The 22,517-nt window shown below is 42.3% G+C and overlaps 1 protein-coding gene across 1 annotated transcript in view; it reads left to right on the top strand.

Annotated features, from left to right (window-relative positions):
• Positions 1-21,731, top strand: part of HMGCS2 (3-hydroxy-3-methylglutaryl-CoA synthase 2) — a gene marked incomplete at its 5' end in the record, with an annotated part of 30,982 nt that extends 9,251 nt beyond the window's left edge. Inside the window, 11 exon segments of the mRNA XM_079941788.1 lie at positions 9,275-9,712; positions 9,715-9,760; positions 14,082-14,228; positions 14,231-14,245; positions 15,605-15,767; positions 18,165-18,338; positions 19,386-19,431; positions 19,433-19,471; positions 20,104-20,251; positions 21,499-21,545; positions 21,549-21,731. Coding sequence (XP_079797914.1) covers positions 9,275-9,712; positions 9,715-9,760; positions 14,082-14,228; positions 14,231-14,245; positions 15,605-15,767; positions 18,165-18,338; positions 19,386-19,431; positions 19,433-19,471; positions 20,104-20,251; positions 21,499-21,545; positions 21,549-21,605 — 1,320 coding nt within the window. The 3' untranslated portion in view covers positions 21,606-21,731.
• Positions 21,732-22,517: the final 786 nt, after the last annotated feature.

Here is a 22,517-nt window from a genome sequence, read left to right as displayed (position 1 = left end):
TCTGGAGATATAGCAGAGATATCTACTCCCAGCCATTGCCATGAACTAGTCACACACCCACAAGCCAGGTCACTTCACCTCTGGAAGCTTCAATGTCCAAATCAACTTAGAACTGTTGTGAGTACAGATTGCGTGTGAAAGCATTTCAAAACTGATGAAGTACCAGATATGCTTGTATTGAATTAGTATTATTATTAAATAAACAGGGTTCGTCTCCCCAGACGTAAAGACTTGTCCCTAGGTCTACACATTCTGTAGAAATAACTTTCCTACACACTTCCCGATGCCTAGAAATCTGAAAACTCCTTTCCTTTACATTGAGATCTAAAGTATAAATCTGCATGAGTGGGGATCTACTTCAATTGATCAGTCATAGAAACCTTGGCTAAATGCATCTTCAGGGCATTTGTTGAAATGAGGACTGTGAGTCTCTGAGGTAGAAGAGGCAGATGTAGCTAAAAATGGTAAATCTAGGTGCCTGGGAACGTTGTTTATTATAATTTTGCTCTCCTAAATCAGCTTTTTTGACAGAATTGCTTAAAAAACAAACATTATTTTTGCAAGATTCACCCTAGATGTCTAAACTTTTTAAACCATAATAATCAATTTTTCTGATTCCTAATGTTTATCTAGCACCTGACGCATTTTTTTTAACATCTTTATTGGAGCATAATTGCTTCACAACGGTGTGTTAGTTTCTGCTTTATAACAAAGTGAATCAGCTATACATATACATCCTGACACATTTTTGATTAATCAACACTCTATCTTTCATCAACAGTTCAGCTAAAGAGCTGCAGTCCAGGAGTTGAAGGACCCCAAAATCTCAAAGCAAGAATAAAAATGTCTGTCCTCATTTAGAAAGTATCAAAATGTGAGTTTATGTAAGTGTTTGAGGGGTGTCTTCTTTACTATATTTCCTTCAACACTTTGGACAATTCATAGAAAAACCAATTACTTTATTGTGCTTGACTATAATTACTTGACTAAGTCAACTAAATTCTGTCCACTATGAAAAACTATCACCTGATGTTGTTATGCTATTATTTCCCCCAATTTGTACTTCAAATAACATATTCCTGGTACTTCCTCAACCTACAAGGTTCCCTTATTCCAAAGAAACAACTTAATATTAGATTTAACCACATGGCATTGACATTTTTTCAGGTCAAAAATGGTTGAAGATTGGTGCAGATCATGCATAGATCCAGACAGCCTAGATTCAAAGCCCATTTAAGTCACTTGCAAGTTCTCAAACCACAGATGATTATACAGTTTTTCTAAACCTCAGTTTCCTCATCTGTAAAATGGGTGTAATAATAGTAGCCATCTCAGTTATGAGAATTAAATGAGATAATGTGCAAAAAGTGCTTAGCACAGTACCTGGCACACAGTAGTTTCTTAGTACATGCCAACTTAAAAGAGAGAAAGAAATGAAGCTGAACCATCCCATGTTTTCCCAATGCTTAGCACAGTGCTTAATCTGTTATCTATACTTAATAAAGTTTTTACCGGATTGGCTGGTTTTGGCCTTCAAGTTTATCAAAATCATCTATTAGTATCCATAATTCTGTGTGACTATTGGGTGTTTTGGTCTAAGAGCCTAATGTTCCTATTCAGTTCCATCTATTTTCTCAGTGAATTGAGTGTTTGGGATGACCTGGAGCTCCAAATTTTAGAGGTCATAGGGAGGAGGAGCAGTTGTGAGGAGTGGCCAGTGATTTGGAGGAAAATCCTGCCGTTGTCAGGTCCTGTAAGCCAAATGAAAAATGTGTCTCAAGAAAGAGGGAGTGAGAATATGAGCCGTGTGCTCCTGAGAGGTCGAGTAAGCGGAAGGTTCAGAACCAAATGTTGGGTTTGGCAAAAAGGAAGTTACTGATGACCTTGACAAAAGGAATTTCAATGGAATGCAGGAGACAAAAGCCAAAATGGGGCAATTAAAGACAGAGTGAGAAGAAAAGATGTGAAACACTGAGAACAGAAAATACTTTAGTGGCTTTCAGTATAGAGGGGAGCAGAGAGGCGATGGCACACTCGGTAGGACATATAGGGTCAAAAGGGCATTTTTTAAACATTTTTATTGGCGTATAATTGCTTTACAATGGTGTGTTAGTTTCTGCTTTATAACAAAGTGAATCAGTTATACATATACATATATCCTCATATCTCTTCCCTCTTGTGTCTCCCTCCCTCCCACCCTCCCTGTCCCACCCTTCTAGCTAGTCACAAAACACCGAGCTGATCTCCCTGTGCTATGCGGCTGCTTCCCACTAGCTATCTATTTTACATTTGGTACTGTATATATGTCCATATATACACTACCACTCTCTCACTTTGTCCCAGCTTACCCTTCCCTCTCCCCACGTCCTCAAGTCCATTCTCTAGTAGGCCTGTGTCTTTATTCCTGTCTTGACCCTAGGTTCTTCATGACCATTTTATTTTATTTTATTTTTTTAGATTCCATATATATGTGTTAGCATACGGTATTTGTTTTTCTCTTTCTGACTTACTTCACTCTGTATGACAGACTCTAGGTCCATCCACCTCACTACAAATAACTCAGAGAAAACTATAATTCAAAATGAGTCATGTACCACAATGTTCATTGCTGCTCTATTTACAACAGCCAGGACATGGAAGAAACCTAAGTGTCCATCGACAGATGAGTAGATAAAGAAGATGTGGCAAAAGGGTAAAGATGGGATTGAACGCTGATAAGAGCAACCTAGTAGAAAGGGGAAAAATCAGGAAGAAGAGAAGAGACAATTGCAGGACCACAGTCCTCACACAGAGCAGAGGCAGTACAATCAGTGCACAAGTGGTGACATCAGATTTAAAACAGAGCAGGGATTCTTCCTCTAGATAGGAACTATAGGAAAGTAGAGTATGGGGTATAAAGGCAGGCAATTTGCTGAATTTGTTAATAAGAGATGGAGTACTTCTCTTCTGATGGTTTCTATTTTCTCAGTGAAAGAGGAGTCGAAGTAATCAGTTGAGAATGAGTAGAGGAGATGGGCTGAAGACAGAAGAGGAAGTGTGACTAGTCATTTGGGAGTGGGAGAGCAAATGAACTAGGAAAATGTAGTAGAATTGCCAGACTATGCTGAGGGTCCATTTGAGATATGCGGTTGTAAATGTAAAGCTAACCAGTTAATACCATACTGTGTTTTCCTTCAGCCTTGTTTAGCTGCTCAGATACAGGCACAGGGTAGACCAAGAGTGGGTTTAGGGCTTCCCTGGTGGCGCAGTGATTGAGAGTCCACCTGCCAATGCAGGGGACACGGGTTCATGCCCCGGTCCGGGAAGATCCCACATGCCGCAGAGCAGCTGGGCCCGTGAGCCATGGCCGCTGAGCCTGCGCGTCCGGAGCCTGTGCTCCGCAACGGGAGAGGCCACAACAGTGAGAGGCCCACGTACCGCCAAAAAAAAAAAAAGAAGAAGAAAAAAAAAGATGCAGATGTAGAGAGTGGACTTGAGGACACTGGGAGGGGGAAGGGTAAGCTGAGACAAAGTGAGAGAGTGGTATTGACATATATCCATTACCAAATGTATTATAGATAGCTAGTGGGAAGCAGCCGCATAGCACAGGGAGATCAGCTCAGTGCTTTGTGACTGCCTGGGATAGGGAGAATGGGAGGGAGACGCAAGAGGGGGGGGATATGGGGATATATGTATACGTATAGCTGATTCACTTTGTTATACAGCAGCAACTAACACAACAATGTAAAACAATTATACTCCAATAAAGACATTAAACACACACACACACACACACACACACACACACACACACACAAAGTAAGCAGGGAAGATAAAGGTTATTAGAATTGTGCTGCATGAAATTAAAACTTTGGAGGTTGTATAGCGAGAAGGTCAAGAGTATGAGAATGGAAACTCATACTAGAGATTATCATACTATGTGACTAAACCAGAACAGAGAAAGACAAATATCATATGATATTGCTTATATGTGGAATCCAAAAAAAATAATAATAATAATACAAATGAACTTATATACAAAACAGAAATAGACCCACAGACGTAGAAAACCAATTTATAGTTGCTGAAGGGGAAGGGGGGGATAAATTAGGAGTTTGGGATTAATACATACACACTACTATATTTAAAATATATAACCAGCAAGGACCTACTGTATAGCACAGGAACTATACTCAATATTTTGTAATAACCTATAAGGGAAAAGAAACTGAAAAATAATATATATATATATATATATATATATATATATATATATATATATATATATATAACTGAATCACTTTGCTGTACACCTGAAACTCACACAACATTGTAAATCAACTATACTTAAAAAAAAAAAAGAGTATGCGTGTGGGATGGGAGGCTGAGGTCAAGTGGAGGACAAAAATCATGGAAGTGGGAACTTACGTGAGAGGGCAGCGTGGATGAATTACCTATGTGGAGATTCACATCTCCAAGAATGCTGAGGATTGAGGGTGGAAAGGAAGGCAGTGATCCCTGTGCTTCCATGCTCATGAACAAGGGTAGTGGAGCAGGACTGAATGTTGACTGCAAGAATGAAAGGCACTGGGTGGTCCAGACTGATGGCATGTGCTTGCAGAGAATGGGGCTTTTGAGAGGAGGGAAAAGAAAAATACTCTGGGGATATCAGTGAAGAACAAAGAGGACATATGCCTTATTCCAAGCACTGCAGTACATTGGGTTCCTTTGGCCAGGGGTCCCATATTATGGAAAGCAAAGAGCGCAACCACCATGTGAGAGTTGCAGTCTGAGACAGAGAAAGAAGCAAAAGGCGTATTCAGAAAAAGGATTGGAAATAAGGAATTTTCAGCTGATGACAGAGCTTTGCCAGTGGCTCAGTGGAAGGGCATGGGGTGACAGAGCAAGGTGGGAGATTGGGTTAGAGCAGTAAGCACCAAGATGTATGGAGGCAAGAATCTAAAGATGATGGAAGACCTGGGAGACTTGGACTTCTGGGGGCAGCTGGAAGTTCTCTGTCTTCAGGAAAATGAAGTTGCCTCTGTTTCCCCTAAATCAGGAACCACTCTGACTGTTCTCCGTGCCCTGCACAGAGTCATAGTAGACAGAGGGGTTAATTGAATGAACTAATGAGTGAATGCATGACTCTTGTAAAAGATAGAGGAAGATCGGTGCAATGAGAGAGGGATGGAGGGAGAGATTCATTAGAAGATCAGAGGGCAGGAACATGTTATTGTGAAGCAGAAGACCAAAGTGGAAAGAGCAGAATCTGGAGTCGAAAGACATGGTTGAGTGCCCAACCTGCCATTAACCAGCTGTAGATCTTTGGGAAAGCTGGATCACCTGTCCACATATCACTAGCCTCATCAGTAAAGCAGACCTTTCCTCTTCAGGAGACCTTGAGCTGCAAATGACGATCACCTCTTTAGGGCTCCTGTACTTTTATTGCAACACTTATTGCATTGCACTTGGAAATTGTATAGCGCTATACAAACACAAGTACGACAATAAAAACAGAAGAAATGGAGCAGGCTCTTTATCCTCTGTAATTCCAGCCCTTTGCCTGTATGCCCGTACCACTCCCAACTACTTAAAGGGCTACTATGAAAAGATTCATTCCCTTTGGTTTTGAGAGATTTTCCTTATCATCACAATACATTAATAACAGCTAACTCGACAGAGAGCTTTCTCGACAACCAAGTGAGAGTAACTCAGACAAGGGTCCAAGACCAGGTTGGATTACCTTAGGATGTATTATAAGGAACACCATAGCCTCCTGAGGTGGCTGAACATAAACAAGGCTGCCACAAGAGCCCAAGAAAGGAGGGATCAGTGCCATCCTTTCCCATATATGCCCAGGAGCAGCGCAGGTATGTACATGTTGGAGAGATGATGTTTTTCTTTGATTTGCCCATGTTCTAAGTCAGAAGTTTTGCCCAGTTTTAGAAGCCACAGAGCCTCGATAAGCAGGGGCAGGGTTTCCGGAGGCAGAAGTCACTAGAGTCCCAGTCAAAAGTTGGCAAGGCTTGGGCACAGCCTTAGAGAAGCAAGTTAACCTCTCAAGGTCTCAGTCACCTCAACTCTAAAGAGACAGCCCAGGTCTGTTTACAGAATTCCAGGATCCCAAACCTCTGGCACCTGCCGATGTCAGCAAGACACGTTTTACACCCCTAGCAGCACGAAGCAAAGGAAATATCAGTACCAGGGCCCATGGCATTCTCTCCACCACCGTTTGCACCTCTCCCCCCAGCCCCTGTTGAGACCTTCAGGACTCTGTGTCACCTGCAGTGTCAGTAAAACCAGCTGCCTCAAGTCACTGCAGTCAGATTCAAAATGGACGGAGGATAAGAAGCATGTTTCTCTGCTCTCTGATTTCATGAAAGGGGGACATGAGATGTACAGATAAGAGTGTATGTGTGTGCGTGTGTGTGTACCATGTGCTCGTGCACAGAAGCACACACACACTCCTTTTTTTTTTTGCAAACACTCCCCAAGTCCAGCCCAAGGGCTCACAGTCTCCCAGCATTGATGGTAACACAGCTACCGCTAGCACCCGGACACCCCTAAACCATCCAGTGTACTTTAGGACTAGCTCTTCCTTCCTTCCCATGTCTACACTGTGTTCCAAGAATATTTAGAAAAACACTTTTCGCCCAGTGTCTTCCCTTGCCTGGTGCCCAGGGAACCTGGGTGCATGGATGTATCGGGTGGGAGGAGATGCCTTCAGCCTTCTTATTTTCTTCATGACTCCCCACCATCATCAACACTCTTCCCCACCCCCTGAGTAGAGGCCTAACGTCCCAGCTCAGAATTTAACATGTTTTTCCATTTGTGAGGAAGGGATTGAAGTGGATTTGCTTGTCTCAATGAGCAACCGTTGGCTGTCCTCCAAGAGATAAACCTCAGTCCCCCTAACCTGCCCCCTCCTTCTGATGTCCTTGGTTCCAACACTTGGAATTATCATTCACATCTCCCTTTTGGTGTACTCACAGCTAATCCCATTTTCCATGGCCTGAATGGGTATTAAGAGTCCTCTTTATGGCTCTCCTTTTCTCTGTATGTCTATCCCCTCTAATCCAACTTGCATTCACTCTAAATCCACCATAAAGACGGCTCCCACCCCATGTGCTTCAACCGCCTTTAAAATAAGGAAGACCTTTGTCCTCCACTTCATGGTCCCCACCTGCTTTTCTCATTTGTTGTCCTCCTTCTCCCCTTCACTCTCTGCTCCAGGTGCCCTTACCTGTTCAATCACCCCCTGCTGTGGCACTGCCCCTGCAGCCACCCTCCAATTCTTCATCAGAAGAAGCTCCACTTATCCATCAATGTTGACCTCAAATTTAGCCCCTTTCATGAGGCCAGTCCTGATTCTCCCACACACAGGAAATCTCTGCTTCCTTTGAATTCCCGTGGGGTTTTGCCCATCTCCCTCTTGGGGCCTTTATCATATTCTTGGTTGGGTTATATAGTATGTATGTGCTTATCTCATTCCTCCTACTGGTGGAGGAGGCCCCCAAGAACCTTGATCTCCGCCTTTCTCCTCCCGTCCCCTTCACCCCCACAGCCCTCCATAGCACAGTGCCTGGCATATAATAGCTAATTTTGTTTTTTTGTTGTTGTTTGTTTTTTGGCTGTGTTGGGTCTTCGTTTCTGCGTGCGGGCTCTCTCTAGTTGTGGTGAGCAGGGTCTACTCTTTGTTGCAGTGCATGGGTTTCTCATTGTCGTGGTTTCTCTTGTTGCAGAGCACGGGCTCTAGGTGTGTGGGCTTCAGTAGTTGTGGCACGCAGGCTCAGTAGTTGTGGCTCGTGGGCTCTAGAGCACAGGCTCAGTAGTTGTGGCGCACCAGCTTAGTTGCTCCACGGCATGTGGGATCTTCCCGGGCCAGGGCTCGAACCCGTGTCCCTTGCAATGGCAGGTGGATTCTTAACCACTGTACCACCAGGGAAGCCCTAATAGCTAATTTTGAAACACAAGAGAAGGAGACGAGATGGAGTAAAGAAATAAAAGTCTGATGCATGTTCTTGAACCAAGCAACACCAGAACAAAACCAGTTCTAAATTAAATAAAGTGATTATTTTTTAGAGAAAGTACAAGATTAGATGGATACTCTTAACTCCAGTGGCCTGATGTTTCTGGAAACCTCTACATGTTAACTTTTCTTCAAGGCTCTGGAATCCATTTCCAAGTAATAACCCCCTACCAAGACATTTACAAAAGTTACAATGTGACTAATTCTTGGAAACTTTCCTTATGACTTGAGATTTCTAACTGGGAAGAGAGGCATGGAGTGAGCTTAGAGACGACAGAGGGAGAATGAGAATGAGAGAAAACCCAGCCAAGCACAGGACTGAGCTCTGGGTAGCCATTAGCTCTAGGTACTGGGAAGTTCTTCCACAAACATTTGAGAGTATAAACTCTAATTATCTGAGTGTCACCAAATAGGGCAGAGAACTAAACTTCAATTCTCTTTTGTCAGATATGAATAAACATTTATCACTTTGCCTCACTATCTTGTGATAACATGATCCACTTTTGCCTCACAGCAGTCCTTTAAAGTGACCTCTGTGATGGGAAAACCGGGGTTACAAGAAGCCCAGAATCCTGAGGATGACTGATGGATACATTCCATCCGGGCTACAATTCCTGTGGCATGGAGCTAAATGCATAAGCCTGCAGAGCCACCCTGTCACACTTCCAAGATCAGGAATCCTGTAGCCAGATGCAAGTCAAAGGAATTTGGTGGTACTCATGAGTGAAAAGACAGAATATTTCTAACAGATGAGAAACTGAGAAGTTACCCTGAGCACATCGCTTCACCAATGTGTGCCTTGCTTTCACCATCTGGAAAATTGAGAATACCTCTAAAGTAACCAGCTTTCAGGTACTTTTTATGTGGAACAAATAGAAGGTGGGCTTGGTGAGTTCTTTACTTGTAGCTAGAAGGAGAAACTCCAGATCTTCTCCAGAGGGATTAGGAGTCAGGGTTGAAGAGAGGTGGTGGGTCCAGGAAAGAAACAGTTTTCTTCCCTCTTTACTGAATCTTTCTCCACTTTTTCTCTGCTCCAGTTTGGAATTGCCCTCTCTGTCTTCTGTATTCCCACAGACGTTGCTTGTTCCACATGTATTTAGCTATAAAAATGCCAGAGGGACATTTACTAAGGATAAAAGGGTAAATTCAACAGGAAAATACAATCCTAAATTTGTATTCATCTGATGTCTTTAAAATACATTTTTTAAAAAATGAATGAAATGATTGCTGTACTGTCTTTTGAGGAAACTAGCTAGAGCCCATTAGTGGAATTTTGATTGTTTTCTCTACTACACGTTTTCTATAGCCCCTGCTATCCCCTTGGCCAAAAGAGATGCTTGGCCAAAGGATGTGGGCATCCTTGCCCTGGAGGTCTATTTCCCAGCCCATTATGTGGACCAAACAGACATGGAGAAGTTTAACAATGTGGAGGCAGGGAAGTACACAGCGGGCATGGGCCACACCCAGATGGGCTTCTGCTCAGTCCAGGAGGGCATCAACTCCCTGTGCCTGACAGTGGTGCAGCAGTTGATGGAGCACACGCAGCTCCCATGGGAATCTGTGGGCCGGCTGGAAGTGGGCACTGAGACCATCATCAACAAGTCCAAGGGTGTCAAAACAGTGCTCGTGGAGCTCTTCCAGGTTTCAGGCAACACTGACATTGAGGGCATAGATACCACCAGTGCCTGCTACGGTGACACTGCCTCTCTCTATTCAGTGTTGCCAACTGGGTGGAGTCCAGCTCCTGGGATGGTACGTGCTGCCAGAGGCTTATGTAAGAAGGGAGCTGGGTTGGAGGCCGAATCCTCAGCTTCTCCTTTCCTTGGGTGGTTTCATTCAGGGAGGGAAGGACACCTTCTTCATACAGCTGCTGCGATCATCCAACAACCACAATGATAATAACCACTGAGACGTGTATAGCTTTATACAGTTAATCAGGGAGCATGTTCACAGAGTCATTCATTTGGTCCTCACAACAGCCTAGGAAGTGGGTGTCATACCTGATTTATGGGGGGAAAATGGAGGATCTAATATCTTACACGTAGTGCATGGCAGAAGCAAGACACCAAATCAAATTTGATATATTTCTCATTTCACTCTTCCTGTTTCTCTAAGGTTTCTCCCAAGTCTCTGAGCGGGAAAGAGATTGGTGATGTTAAAAGATTTAAACAAGTTTAGGTGTTAGGGAAAAACACCCTGATAAAAATAGACCCAAAGAATCACAGGATAGACTATGACACAGAGTATTTCTACTTTCTCTCCCTTGCCTGGTTCCTAGGAGAGTTAGAAACCCAGGTCTGTCAATAATTGATGACAAGTCCCTTAACCTCTGCGAGACTCAGAGTTTTTCTTTGCCTACCTGCCTTACAGGCATTAAACAAGATATCAATGGAGATGTGAAAAAACAGTACCTGGGCAGACAAGGCCCTACATTTACTAAGTTGGAAACCAGAATTTAAACTTTAGAAACCATAATAAACATTAATTATAAAATTAATTATGAAGCCTTGATGTTGGCGGTGACCCTAGAGACTATCTAATCCAATATTTTTCACTTTAAAAAGAGGCCAAGAAGAGTTTAATGGTTTGTCTCTGTTCATGCAACAAGGCAGTACAATTCCTTACACCCATTCAGTGTTTTTTTTCAACTGCCCTGCGTAGCCTCGCCAACAATGATTCCATTGATTTGGCATGTTCTAGTCTCTACATCGTCAAACCTGTACTTGCAGTGCTTCTCCTGCTTGGCATTTGTATTATTACCTCTCCAGCAACCCCTACTACCGTCACCACCAATATGTCCAGCCCAGAATTTAGTTAGAGAGTAGAAGTGAAGGGCAAGGGACACACACCAGCCTTTAACCCAAAATCAGAGCCTATATTTGGGGGTATTATCAGCTTCAAACATGTCATTTCAAATGAGTAGATTCTGCTGAATGGTTGGGTATTCCACAGGAGAGGGCTGCAAATGCATCCTTCTTTAACGTGGTGTCTTGTGGGGGAAAAATTCAAACAAGCTATTAGGATGTGAATTGTTAATCTATACTAAAACAAAAAGCATATTTAAGCTTGAGTCTAATGGCAAACGCCAAAACAAGACAAGGCCAGCATAGATGTGATCTCTGCTTCTGACCTGGCCATCCACCTGGGGACCCTCAGATGGGAGAAGGTGGTTCTGGGACTCACCAAGAAGGTCTGGACCACTCCAGAGAGACAGCAGGGTATGAGGGAAGGAAAGAGTGGTACTGGCTCAGATTGCCTGAGAGACCTCATTTTTTCTTGTCTTTTTTTGTTTTAAATGAAGGTAATTGAAACCAACAGTTAAGTACATACACACACACACACACAAACAAAAGGGTGAAAAGTAAAGAAAGTAAAGAAAATTTCCCTTTGACACCCCATTACCAACTCCCATAATTTAACACTGACAGTTTCTATGTATTCTTCCAGGAATTTTCTATATACCTGAAAGCATACCCTTATCTATTCATTTTTTAACATTGTACACATTATTCCTCATCTCTATGATGTCTTAGAGGTCATTCTATAGATAGATAGATATAAGATAGACAGATAGATAGATATACACATAAAGGTCACCTAAAGTCATTCTTTTAAAAGCCACATAATATTCTATTGATAGATATGCCAAACCTTAGTCCCATATAGATGGATATTTAGATTGATGTATGTTTTTGCAATTATAAATACTGTTTTAATGAACATTGTACAATAGCTTTGCACGCTCATGATAATATGTTCTAGGAATAGATTCCTAGAAGTGGAATTGCAGAATAGTTTGATCTAAAGGTTTGATAGAATATGCCAAATTGTTCTTCAACATGTTGTACTAAAGTGCATTCCTACAATATATATTATCAAACTTTCTAATCTTTGTCAGTTTAATAAGTAATATAATAGTATCATCGATTTTCTTTTGCTATTATAAGAGAACTTTGATATTTTTAATGATGTTTATTAGCCATTTTTCTATTACATACCTTATGTTTCTTATGAGGCGCTTATATATGAATGAAAATAATCCTTTGTTGGCTTTATGTACTGTAAATACTTCTCTAGTTTGTCTTTTGAGTTTGTTTCTGATAGAAGGTTTTAATTTTAGGCCGTCTAATTGACTGGTTTTTTCCTTAATGGCTTCTAAATACTATTCTATAGTTTCCTAATTTTATATACATATATAAATTTTGTTTATATATATTATATGTTTATTATATATTTTTGTATATTTATGTATATAAAATTGCAGAGAAAAAATAACAATACTGTTTCGTTGGGGTTGGAGTTTGAGTTGTTATATAATCTTAAGAGAAGGTTCTTGGGTTTCAATGAATTTGGGTTGGAACCTTGACTCTGAATCTTTATCCTACCATCTATTAGCTGCGTGGCTTTAGGTAAGTGACTCAGGTTCTTTGGGTCTCAATTCCTTTGTCTATAAAGAGGAGATAACTGTATCTGACAGATAGGCTTATTGTGAGGACTGAATTATACAGAAATAATGGCTCTCAACACAGTGCTGGCGTAAACCCTGGGGGCTTCCTCACAGTTTAGGTAGAATCCTAAAATTGCCGCCATGTTTCTCTCACAAACCCAAGTTTGAGGGCGGGCAGTACTATCAGATGAGAGAGGAACAAATAATATTCAAGACAACAATTATTTATTGAATAATCATCTGGCTACTATAGAAGTAGTTACTATGGACCACCTACATTAAATGTGGTTACTTGACACTAACTCTTCTCAGAAGGAAGGTAATACCAGATTGTTCAAAGCACGTGGTTCAGGATCCAGTCAGAACCGGGTCTGAATATATAATTCCGTATTCATGAGGTGGGTGACCTTAGACAGATTACTTGGATTCTCTAGAAGGCAGTGTCTTCCTTTGTAAATGTGGATAATTCCTGCCTCACTGGATTATTTTAAGGATTGTTTGAGGATAGCTCATGTCTATCTAGGATTTCAAATATTAGTTTCCCTCTCCATCCCTTGGCCTTCTATGATTTGAAAGAAATTTCCACTGTAGTACTATGAAGTGCTGTAAGGTGATGAGTACAAATCTAAATTATCTCCAGAAGTGCTCATTTATGAATGTTTCATTGAATTCAGAAACTGAATTCTGAATAAATGAGGATTTTACAGCTAGAGTCACAGAACACTGAGTTTTGACATTGCATTTCAAATGTGTCATGATGAATTTCACTAGAACAAGTTCCATGGGGCAAGAATTTTTATTTTGGTTCAGTGATCTATCACCAGTACCTAAAATTGTGCCTGGCGTACAGGAGGCTTTCAGTCTACTTGAGATTTGGTAGTGATAATAATTATTTCTTGCCTCTCATTACAAGTCACTGTGCCCTGGTGGTCTGTGGAGACATCGCAGTGTACTCCAGTGGCAATATTCACCCCACAGGCAGGGCTGGAGCTGTGGCAATGCTGGTTGGGCCCAAGGGCCCTCTAGCCCTCGAGAGAGGTTTGTAGTAAACAGTGGCTATGTGGCGCCGGGAGACCGTGCATGGCGTAGCCAGATACCTAGCTCCTAATTCCAAGTTGGCCCACCCACTATGCAGGGCTGAAATGTGGATCTGATGATGATATTGACTGTCTCCAAAAGACTGGACTGGGGAGCAGAGGGCAGGGAGGAGGGGAAGAGAGGGATCCGCAAGCTTGCCTCTCCTGCACCATCACACTTTGGGATAATGATGTGTGGAATGGCTGGCACTGATGCTGCTGACAAGGACCCTTTGAGAGCTAAACTGACAACTGAAAATGAAAGGAGATAATTGAGTATAAAGTGAGAGCTTTCCTTTGAGACTTTTGGTGTCTATTCCAGATTTTTTTTAAGCCCATCTAGGTATGGAAATGGAAATATAAATCTCATTTATATAAAAGTGGCAATTCAATCAACTCCTTTTGAACACATGAGGGATGCTCGGTGGGCTCAGGCTTGGGCACGAGAAAGATAAAGACCAGGGGGCTGCTTGTATGTGGCTCTCCTATCCTCTCTGCTCAACGTGGGCTGCCTTGTACAGTCCCCGAATCCCTCTGTGTGCCTTGCCAGGGCTTAGAGCAACCCACATGGAGAATGTATATGACTTCTACAAAGCAGATATGACTTCAGAGTGCCCACAATTGGATAAGAAGCTGTCCATCCAGCGCTACTTACGGGCCCTGGACCGATGCTACATGTTATACCATCAAAAGATCCAGATGAGTGGGAGCAAGGTATGGGGCTCAGAAGGTGGGGACCCTATTCACACGAGGCCAAGAGTACGTCCTAACCTCTTAAGACAAGGACCCTTTTCTCCTCTTCAAATGATCACAAGAGAATTGTTTCATGTCCCCTTCTTCTGACACCCTTTCCTGGGCCTGAGCTAAAGTCCCTTTGGAAGTCACCCGAAGTCAAGCATGAAATTGCCTCTAACTTGAGTTAAATGAAAGAAAGTAGACAATCCAAGGTCAAAGCTGAAGCCAGTGGGTGCCGGCCACCTGGGGAGGTACTGTGTGAATCAGAGTGACCACATCCTATGGAGGCCAGGATTCATTTCTGTTGAAGTCAGGAGTGATTTGACTCTTGGTTTATAGTTTGCCACCTTTTAAAGTCTGGTTGATGTTGAAAATTCTTACCTATATTTTCAGTATACTTAAGTGTTATCAGTGATTTTTTTCTTTGCCTGGTAGTGTTGGAAGTTGATTTTATTTTCACCTTACTTTCTGAAGTTCTCTGCTAAAAAATATGTACCAATTCCATAATCAGAAAAGAAACGAATCTTCTTTTAAAAATAAAGAGAAACCCGTATACTTAAAAAATAAAGGGGGGGGGGGTTCCTACCTGTTTAGCCATGCCCAGATGGGCATCTAAAAAAGGCAGGTTTCAGTGTGGGAAAAGGCATGTGCTGAAGCATCAGAGCATGGATGCTTTAGGGGTGTCCTGAAGCATCTTGTCCCTCTCTGCTGCACTGGGTGGGATGCTGGCTGCCTCCATGGGAAAGGAGTCGACTTGGACATCTCTGCCTCTGCCCATCCACTGTAAAATTGTTATTGGCTAATTGCTCTGGCATCCTCTGAATTCTTATGACATTCTAATTTTAGTCCTTAATCTCATATGGAATTTGATCAATGCCGCTTTGGATCTCAGCACCGAATTGTAAACTTTCCTAAGGGCAGGGGGTGCATTGCTCTTCTCTTTGGAATATGAGAGAGTCTGGAGTGTAGATCCAGAGACACCAGAACCCAAAGCCAAAGGCAGCTCTTTTCAAGCTGCGTGACCTTGGACACATGACTCAGCTTCATATTTTGGAGACTGTTTTCTCCCCTGGAGAATAGAGAAAATAATACAGTACGAGGTTGATTTGAGGAATTATTTGTCATAGAGGTTGGCAATGGCAGATAGGAAGAAAATGTTTCTTTACCTTCTTTATGAGTAGAGTGCTTAGTAAAATGCTTGTAAAATGAATGAACAAACCTCTGTGTGTTTGCCGGAGGTAGGAGCCAGTTTTCTGGGAGACCTCAGCACAGTTAGATCTTGGAGAGTATGTCTAAGTGGATCATGCCACATCCTTGCTTTCACACTTCTTCCTCCAGCTGGCATCGATCGACATTTCACTCCTGATTTACAGTTTGTGATCTTTCATACACCCTTCTGCAAGAGGGTCCAGAAATCCCTAGCTCACCTGATGTTCAATGACTTTGTCTTAGCCAGTGGCAACACACAGACTGGCCTCTATAAGAAGCTGGAAGCCTTCAGGTGAGTCCTCTTCATAAGAAGGAGGAGGCTTCCTCATGCCTTGAGTCTGGACCACCAGCCACTCCTGTAGGAAAAGACAACAATCCTCCAACACAGTAGAAATGACACCAAGTCCTCACGTGGGTTAGTGCGTTATTGTTTTCTCAGAGACCTCACCCTGTATCTTAGGGAGCACAGGGGCACTGCCAGAACCTCTAGATCAAGTGACTATAAGAAGCTTCGGAGAGTAATAAAAAGGGGAAAGGGAGTGTGGCTAAATTATTCAGGCAATAAACATGTTATGAACATCAACTATGTGTCAGACATCATACTAAACTCTGGAGACATAAAAGTGGATGTGACTCCATGATACCTGCCTAGAGGATCTCACAGTCTGTAGAGAAAGAAACACCTAGAAGCAAATAATCACAATGCAGGATGGCAACTTGGGGAGCGTCTGGTCTCATTCCCACTAGCCATTGGCTTAATGAATGTCTTGCTTGTTGCCTCAAATCCCCGCACCTATGAAATAGAGATAGTCCAGCTCACTCCCCTTTGCTGTCGATAAAGCAGGGAGAACGCTGTTTATTGATGCGATACTCCAAGACATTCAGAAAAGAAGAACACAAAGAGTTCTCACTGGGAAGGGAATCTTTCCCTTTCTTCTTGGTATCTGTTCAAGTTTTGGAGTATTTTACCAACATCTGCCCCTGTTTCTAACTACTACTGCTAACCCTGCCACCAACATCCAAATTAGCACAAACACTGCTTCTAAGACCTACCCCATGGAAAAAAATTCTAACATATACCAAAGATAATAGCTTACTATCTCTAATATATGAAAGTCTCATCCATAACAAGAAAAACACACTAAGTAGAAAACTGAACAAAGTATATGGACAAGAAACTTCCTCAAGGAAGAAATGCACATAATCATATTTTTAAATGTGCATACCCATTAGTAACAAATATAAACAAGTTAATGTTTTCTTTAGATAGCGTTTAAAATTTTTGTATACCCAGAATTGAGTCTATGAGAAAATGAGCAATAGTAAACGGATACAAAGATTTGGGGGAGTAATAGGAAAACATGAAGCAAAAGCCTTAATAGATGTGCATCTTTGGCTCGGTAATTCCACATGTTTAAAAGAACATGTAGCTAGTCCTCAAAAAACTAAAAATAGAACTACCATATGACCCAGAAATTCTACTCCTGGGTATACATCAGAAAACCCCCAAAACACTAATTTGAAAAGATACATGCACCCCAACGTTCAGAGCAACATTATTTACATTTGCCAAGGTGTGGAAGCAACCTAAGTGTCCATCAACAGATGAATGGATAAAGAAGATGTGGTACACATATACAATGGAATACTACTCAGTCATAAAAAAGAACAAAATTTTGCCATTTGCAACAACATGGATGGGCTTATGCTAAGTGAAATGAGTCAGTCAGAGAAAGACAAATGCTGTATGATATCACTTGTAAGTGGAATCTAAAATACAACATGCAAGTGAATATAACAAAAAAGAAGCAGACTCATAGATAGAACAAACTAGTGGGTACCAGTGGGGAGAGGGGGAGGAGCAACATAGGGGTGTAGGAGGTACAGGCTGTTGGGTCTAATATAGACTCAAGGATGTATTGTACATCACGGGGAATATAGCCAACATTTTGTGATAACTGTAAATGGAAAGTAACCTTTTAAAATTGCATAAAAATTTTTAATGAAAAAAAATGTTTCCTAAAAAAAAAACAAACATGTAGCTATTCTCTGTAGTATTTTAGCTAATGAGGACAGAAACGGGTCAATTGGTTAAAGTAGGGTACGTCATATCATGGTCCATTTGGCAGCCTTTAAAAATAATGTTAGAGGGCTTCCCTGGTGGCGCAGTGGTTGAGAGTCTGCCTGCCGCTTCAGGGGACACGGGTTCGTGCCCCGGTCCGGGAAGATCCCACATCCCACATGCCGCGGAGCAGCTGGGCCCGTGAGCCATGGCTGCTGAGCCTGCGCGTCCGGAGCCTGTGCTCCGCAACGGGAGAGGCCACAACAGTGAGAGGCCCGTGTACCGCAAAAAAAATAATAATAATAATGTTAGAGAAGCTGACAATGTCATAGAGAAAATTAGTTAAGGAAGCATGCTAAACAGAATGTATCGCATGATTTTACTTTCCAAAAAACTGTATAAAATTAGGAATGGATTCCATAAGAAAACTATGACCTAAGTGCTCTCTCTGAATGGTAAGACTATTAGTGACAGTTTTCCTCTGTGTTTTCTGTATTTCCAAATATTCTATTATAAAAGACATGTGTCCCAAAGTCTTCTCTCCAGTAGCTGTTACACTTTTCCCCGTGCTGCATTCCTTCCCTCATGTGGCTTCTCGCCTGGCCTATTCCTCTGGCTGCCTCACAGGGAGCTAAAGCTGGAAGACACCTACACCGATAAGGACGTAGCAAAAGCATTTCAAAAGGCCTCTCTAGACATGTTCAACAAGAAGCGCAAGGCGTCCCTCTACCTCTCCACACACAACGGGAATATGTACACTTCATCCCTGGGCGAGGGATGCCTGGCCTCACTTCTGTTCCAGTGAGTACGGCATGTGACCCCACCTCCTCTCACCCATGGCCTCTGGTCTGAGGGTTCAACCAAGTTTTGTTCCTCTTCTGGTTCAGAAGTTTTTCAAAAAGGAAAGAAAGAAGAAAGGAAGGAAAATGAAAGAAACAGGTTTCAAAGGTGTATGGGTAGGCAGATGTACCATCAGTATTAAACAGTGGTCTCCAAAGTGAAGTGCACGTATGATGCCAGGGGATGAGCAAGACCTATCTGGTGCAGCAGGAAAATAGTAGAACTTTTATGCATATTTTGATCTCATCCTTTAAAATCTCTGTACTCAGTAAAGCATGTTGGTCAAGAGATTCTAGCTTTAGAGCCCACAACCTGTGTTCAAATCTCTTTACCATTTATTAGCTTTGACCTTGGAAAAATATTTAACCTTTATGCGCCTTCTTTTTCCCAACTATAAAATTTGTACAATAGCAATACCTACCTTCTAAAGTTTTGATGAATGTTAAATGTCTGAAGCAATTAAAACAGTAATGCTCAGCAGGGGCCCAAGTGTTAGTTTTTATTTTTATAGATATTCTCTTTTGTGGATTTTACAAGAAAACACTTGTACTAGTACATGCATACAACATGAGAAAAATATATATGTATATCATTGGACTTGCTCAAATTATTCCTAATGAGGGTAGAATAAAAAAAGTTACAACTGCTGAAGCATTGCCAGTCAACATGGGAGCCTTGAGATGAGTCCAGTGGTCTGACCTTCACTTGGAGGTGCCTTCAGAGTTCACTGAATTCATCTTGGCTTCCTGGGTGGGGAGAAGTTCCTTTTACATCCCAGAGATTCAGTTATGCTCACTGTGGCTTCTGTATCTTACACTTTAGCTGTTCTCCTCTTGGTAAGTTTTCCTCCTTCTGGGCCTACCCCCAGGGTCTTCCAGAAGCCCCTGTTTGTGTAGAGTGCCCAGAACCCATTGCTAGTTGCAAGAGGTTGACTAGACTGGTGGCTTCTTTGCAGTGCGGAACATAATGTTGATGTGTGGTTTTAGGTTTTGATTTCTTTCACCGCAGTCACTCTGCCCAGGACTTGGCTGGCTCCAGGACTGGTGCCTTCTCTTAATGGCTCTGGCTTAGCGGAAAGTTTCTTTTCATTTCGGGTGCCCCAGGATGCTTCTCCAGGTGAGTCCAGTCTTTTGATCAGGCACTCCTGGCCAGTTTCATCAGGTAAAAGAAACCACTTTCTGCCTCACCACTACCAAGGCTCCCACCCTGACAGAATTATGTTGTGATTAAGAACAAAGGAAAACCCTGAAGGGATTTAAGCAATAGAGTAAGTTTGTCTAGTTCATGTATTCGAAGCACTTCCCTGGTTACTACTTAGAGGCTAGACTGATGAGAAACAAAGGTGAATATGGGGAAACCAGTCAGATTGTTTCAGCAAATAGTCTAGACAAGAGGTGATGGTGGTGGTTTGGTTGCAACTGGTTAAAGAGAAATGGATGGATTTGAGATATCCAGGAAACATTTGTGCATTATTTTATGATGGACGTGATCAAGGGCATACACCTAGGCGCTAAACGGGATACACCTTGACTAAATGAGGGTCTGCCTGTATGTTTTGCTAACATTAAGTTTGCTGAGCTTTATCATTTCTTGACATTCTAAGCCATACATAGAGCACTTTCCCCTGGGGCGGGAGCTTCCACAGAGCCTGGCTCTCCATTGGACTTGCGATTGGTAGTAGTGATGACAATGAAGTAAGTTTAAGAGTCTTACTTTTGCTTCCCAGTCTCGCCGCCCCCCCACCCCCCACCCCCCACCGGAGAAGCTGGTATCCAGTACATCAGACCTGCCAAAATGTCTCACCTCCCGGAAGCATATGTCTCCTGAGAAGTTTACAGAAATAATGGACCAAAGAGAACAGTTCTACCACAAGGGTAAGAAAAAAGGCAGAAAGAGAGGAGGAGAAGGCAATTTTTCTCAGATTCTATGCCAGGAGCTGAGAGCCAGGGATTCATCAGAAGTCTAGAATATAGTGGGTGAGAGTGACGACTTCTATCAGATATGATTGGGAGAAGGTTTGTTAGGTTCGAAAGGGGAAGAACTGGGTGGGGAAGCAGAAGACAGAGTTGGGAAGAGGTAGGAGGCAGCATGTGGTTTCCCAGCACTGAGCATAGATAACCACCCAAAACAGGATACTGGACAATGAAGTCCCCTGGAAGCCAGATGTATGGTCTTTGAAAACACTATCTACGCAACAGTTGAAAAAGCCCAGATTTTGGAGCCGGATATCAAAGTCTAAGCTGAGCTGTGATAACTTATCAGCTCTTTATCTTTGAGAAAATTATTGAAGTTTTCTCAGTTGCCTCATTTCTAAAATCATACGAACTTTGCAGGATTGCCAAAGAGATTAATGAATGAATTAATGATAAATAAGTTATCGGCAAATATTACTGTCTTCTTTCAGCGACCCCCTTTCCTTACCAAACATAAAACAAAATAGTGCCCCCAAAAAGCAACAAAGGAAAAGTACACCAAAGCAAAAGTTAGGACTGGAGAAGCCAGATGGTGATTTTAAAATCAGGGTAACCATATTTTTTCAAGCAAAACTTGGGACACATGACTTGCCCTGAAAAGGAGACTGAACTTATGGAATTGAGAATGTTCCAGAAAACCTAGACCTAGTAGTCATTGATCTTATCTGGAACAGGGGACATGTTAGAGCAAAAAAGAAGACAAAATAAAATAAAAATAGGACCTCTGAGATGAATGTTAATGGACAAAACTTTGAAATACTACAATGAATCAGAGTTGGAAAACTTAGGCCTAGGAAGGAAGTGTCTATTAGAAAACAGCATGCTCTGAGGTACACCTCAAGCTAGGTACCATTGGCAGAAGGACATGATGAAGATTTCAATGGAGGAAGGGCATGTCTACTGCAGAAAAACGGCATACTCCTATAGCAAAATTTCTAGTAGACAAGTCTTAGGTACTAGCTCCAAGAGAGCTGCTTCTGGTTCTTCTGATGGCCCAGTGCCCTACTGGGTGTAGACTAGGTGAACTCGCCACCCCTTGCAGCACAGCCAGGAGAGCTCCACGTGAAGGTCTAGGCGTCCCTATTACCATTTTCTCTTCCTCAACCCCATGCAGCCCTTTGTGAGTATTGCCTCTTCTCATTCCACAGTGAATTTCTCACCACTTGGTGACAAAAACAGCCTTTTCCTAGGCACTTGATACCTGGAGAGAGTGGATGAGCTGTATCACCGAAAGTATGCCCGGCGTCCGGTCTAAAGTTGATGAGTGAAATTTTAGAGTGTAGGTGGCTTAAAGATTCTCCTCTGGGTGACAGATGCAGTTCTGAGAGTGTGAACAGGCCAGAGAGGGTCCGTAGCTTCCAAAATGATCAGAGGTGGGGAGTTTGTACCATGAGGACCAAGTAAAACTCTTGGGGCTCTTTGCCCATGAAAGGCAAAAGCTGGGGGAAGGGGCACGTTCTTAAATCTTGAATCTGAAAAAAAGAGTCAACTTGTTTACCTGATCTACTCATGATAGGAAGCTCCCCTAGAAGCCTGATAGAAACAAAATTAGCATCCACAACAGAAGCAGGCAGGCTGTAAACCTGAAACTATGGAAGTCATTACTCCAATGGGGCGAGTTGGTAACAAAGATGAAGAGCATCAGAGAAGGACACGCCAGTGTGTTGGAGAGACTCATAAGGAAACAGGGTGCTGGGGATTCTGTGAGAGGCAGAAGCCTTGGCTGGAGGGCACCTTAGGCTAAGGGTCTGTGAGCAATCATCCCGTGTTGCGATTCCTTCTGGGTAGAAGAAGTGAGATTTGGGAAATAAGTGGGTAGGGGCAGAAGGAGAGAAGAGTTTGATGGAAGTGGATGGAATCGGGAAGAGAAATAGGAGAATTCTTTATGGTACTTTTTAAAGGAAAATCAAAGATTCAGAATTAGAATCTTGTAGTGCATGGACCCAGATATCTGCCTTCAGTTAATCTTCCTAATTGGGAAGATAAGCAGAATGGAAGTGTGAGAAGCAATTGCTTTTACAACCCATAAATCTCAACAGATCAGTCCCTGCGCCCGAATACTTCATCTCTATTTTCCTGTTTTTAAATTTCCCCCCCTACTTTGGTATACGAAGGGGGAAGACTAAAAAGTTTGCCAAGGGCAGGGTAGGGAACAGGGAAAGATGAG

This window comes from Stenella coeruleoalba (assembly GCF_951394435.1).
Source record: "Stenella coeruleoalba genome assembly, chromosome: 1".
Lineage (NCBI taxonomy): Eukaryota > Metazoa > Chordata > Mammalia > Artiodactyla > Delphinidae > Stenella > Stenella coeruleoalba.
The sequence above is the reverse complement of the archived record's forward strand: the minus strand, read 5'-3'. Positions and strand labels throughout refer to the sequence as shown.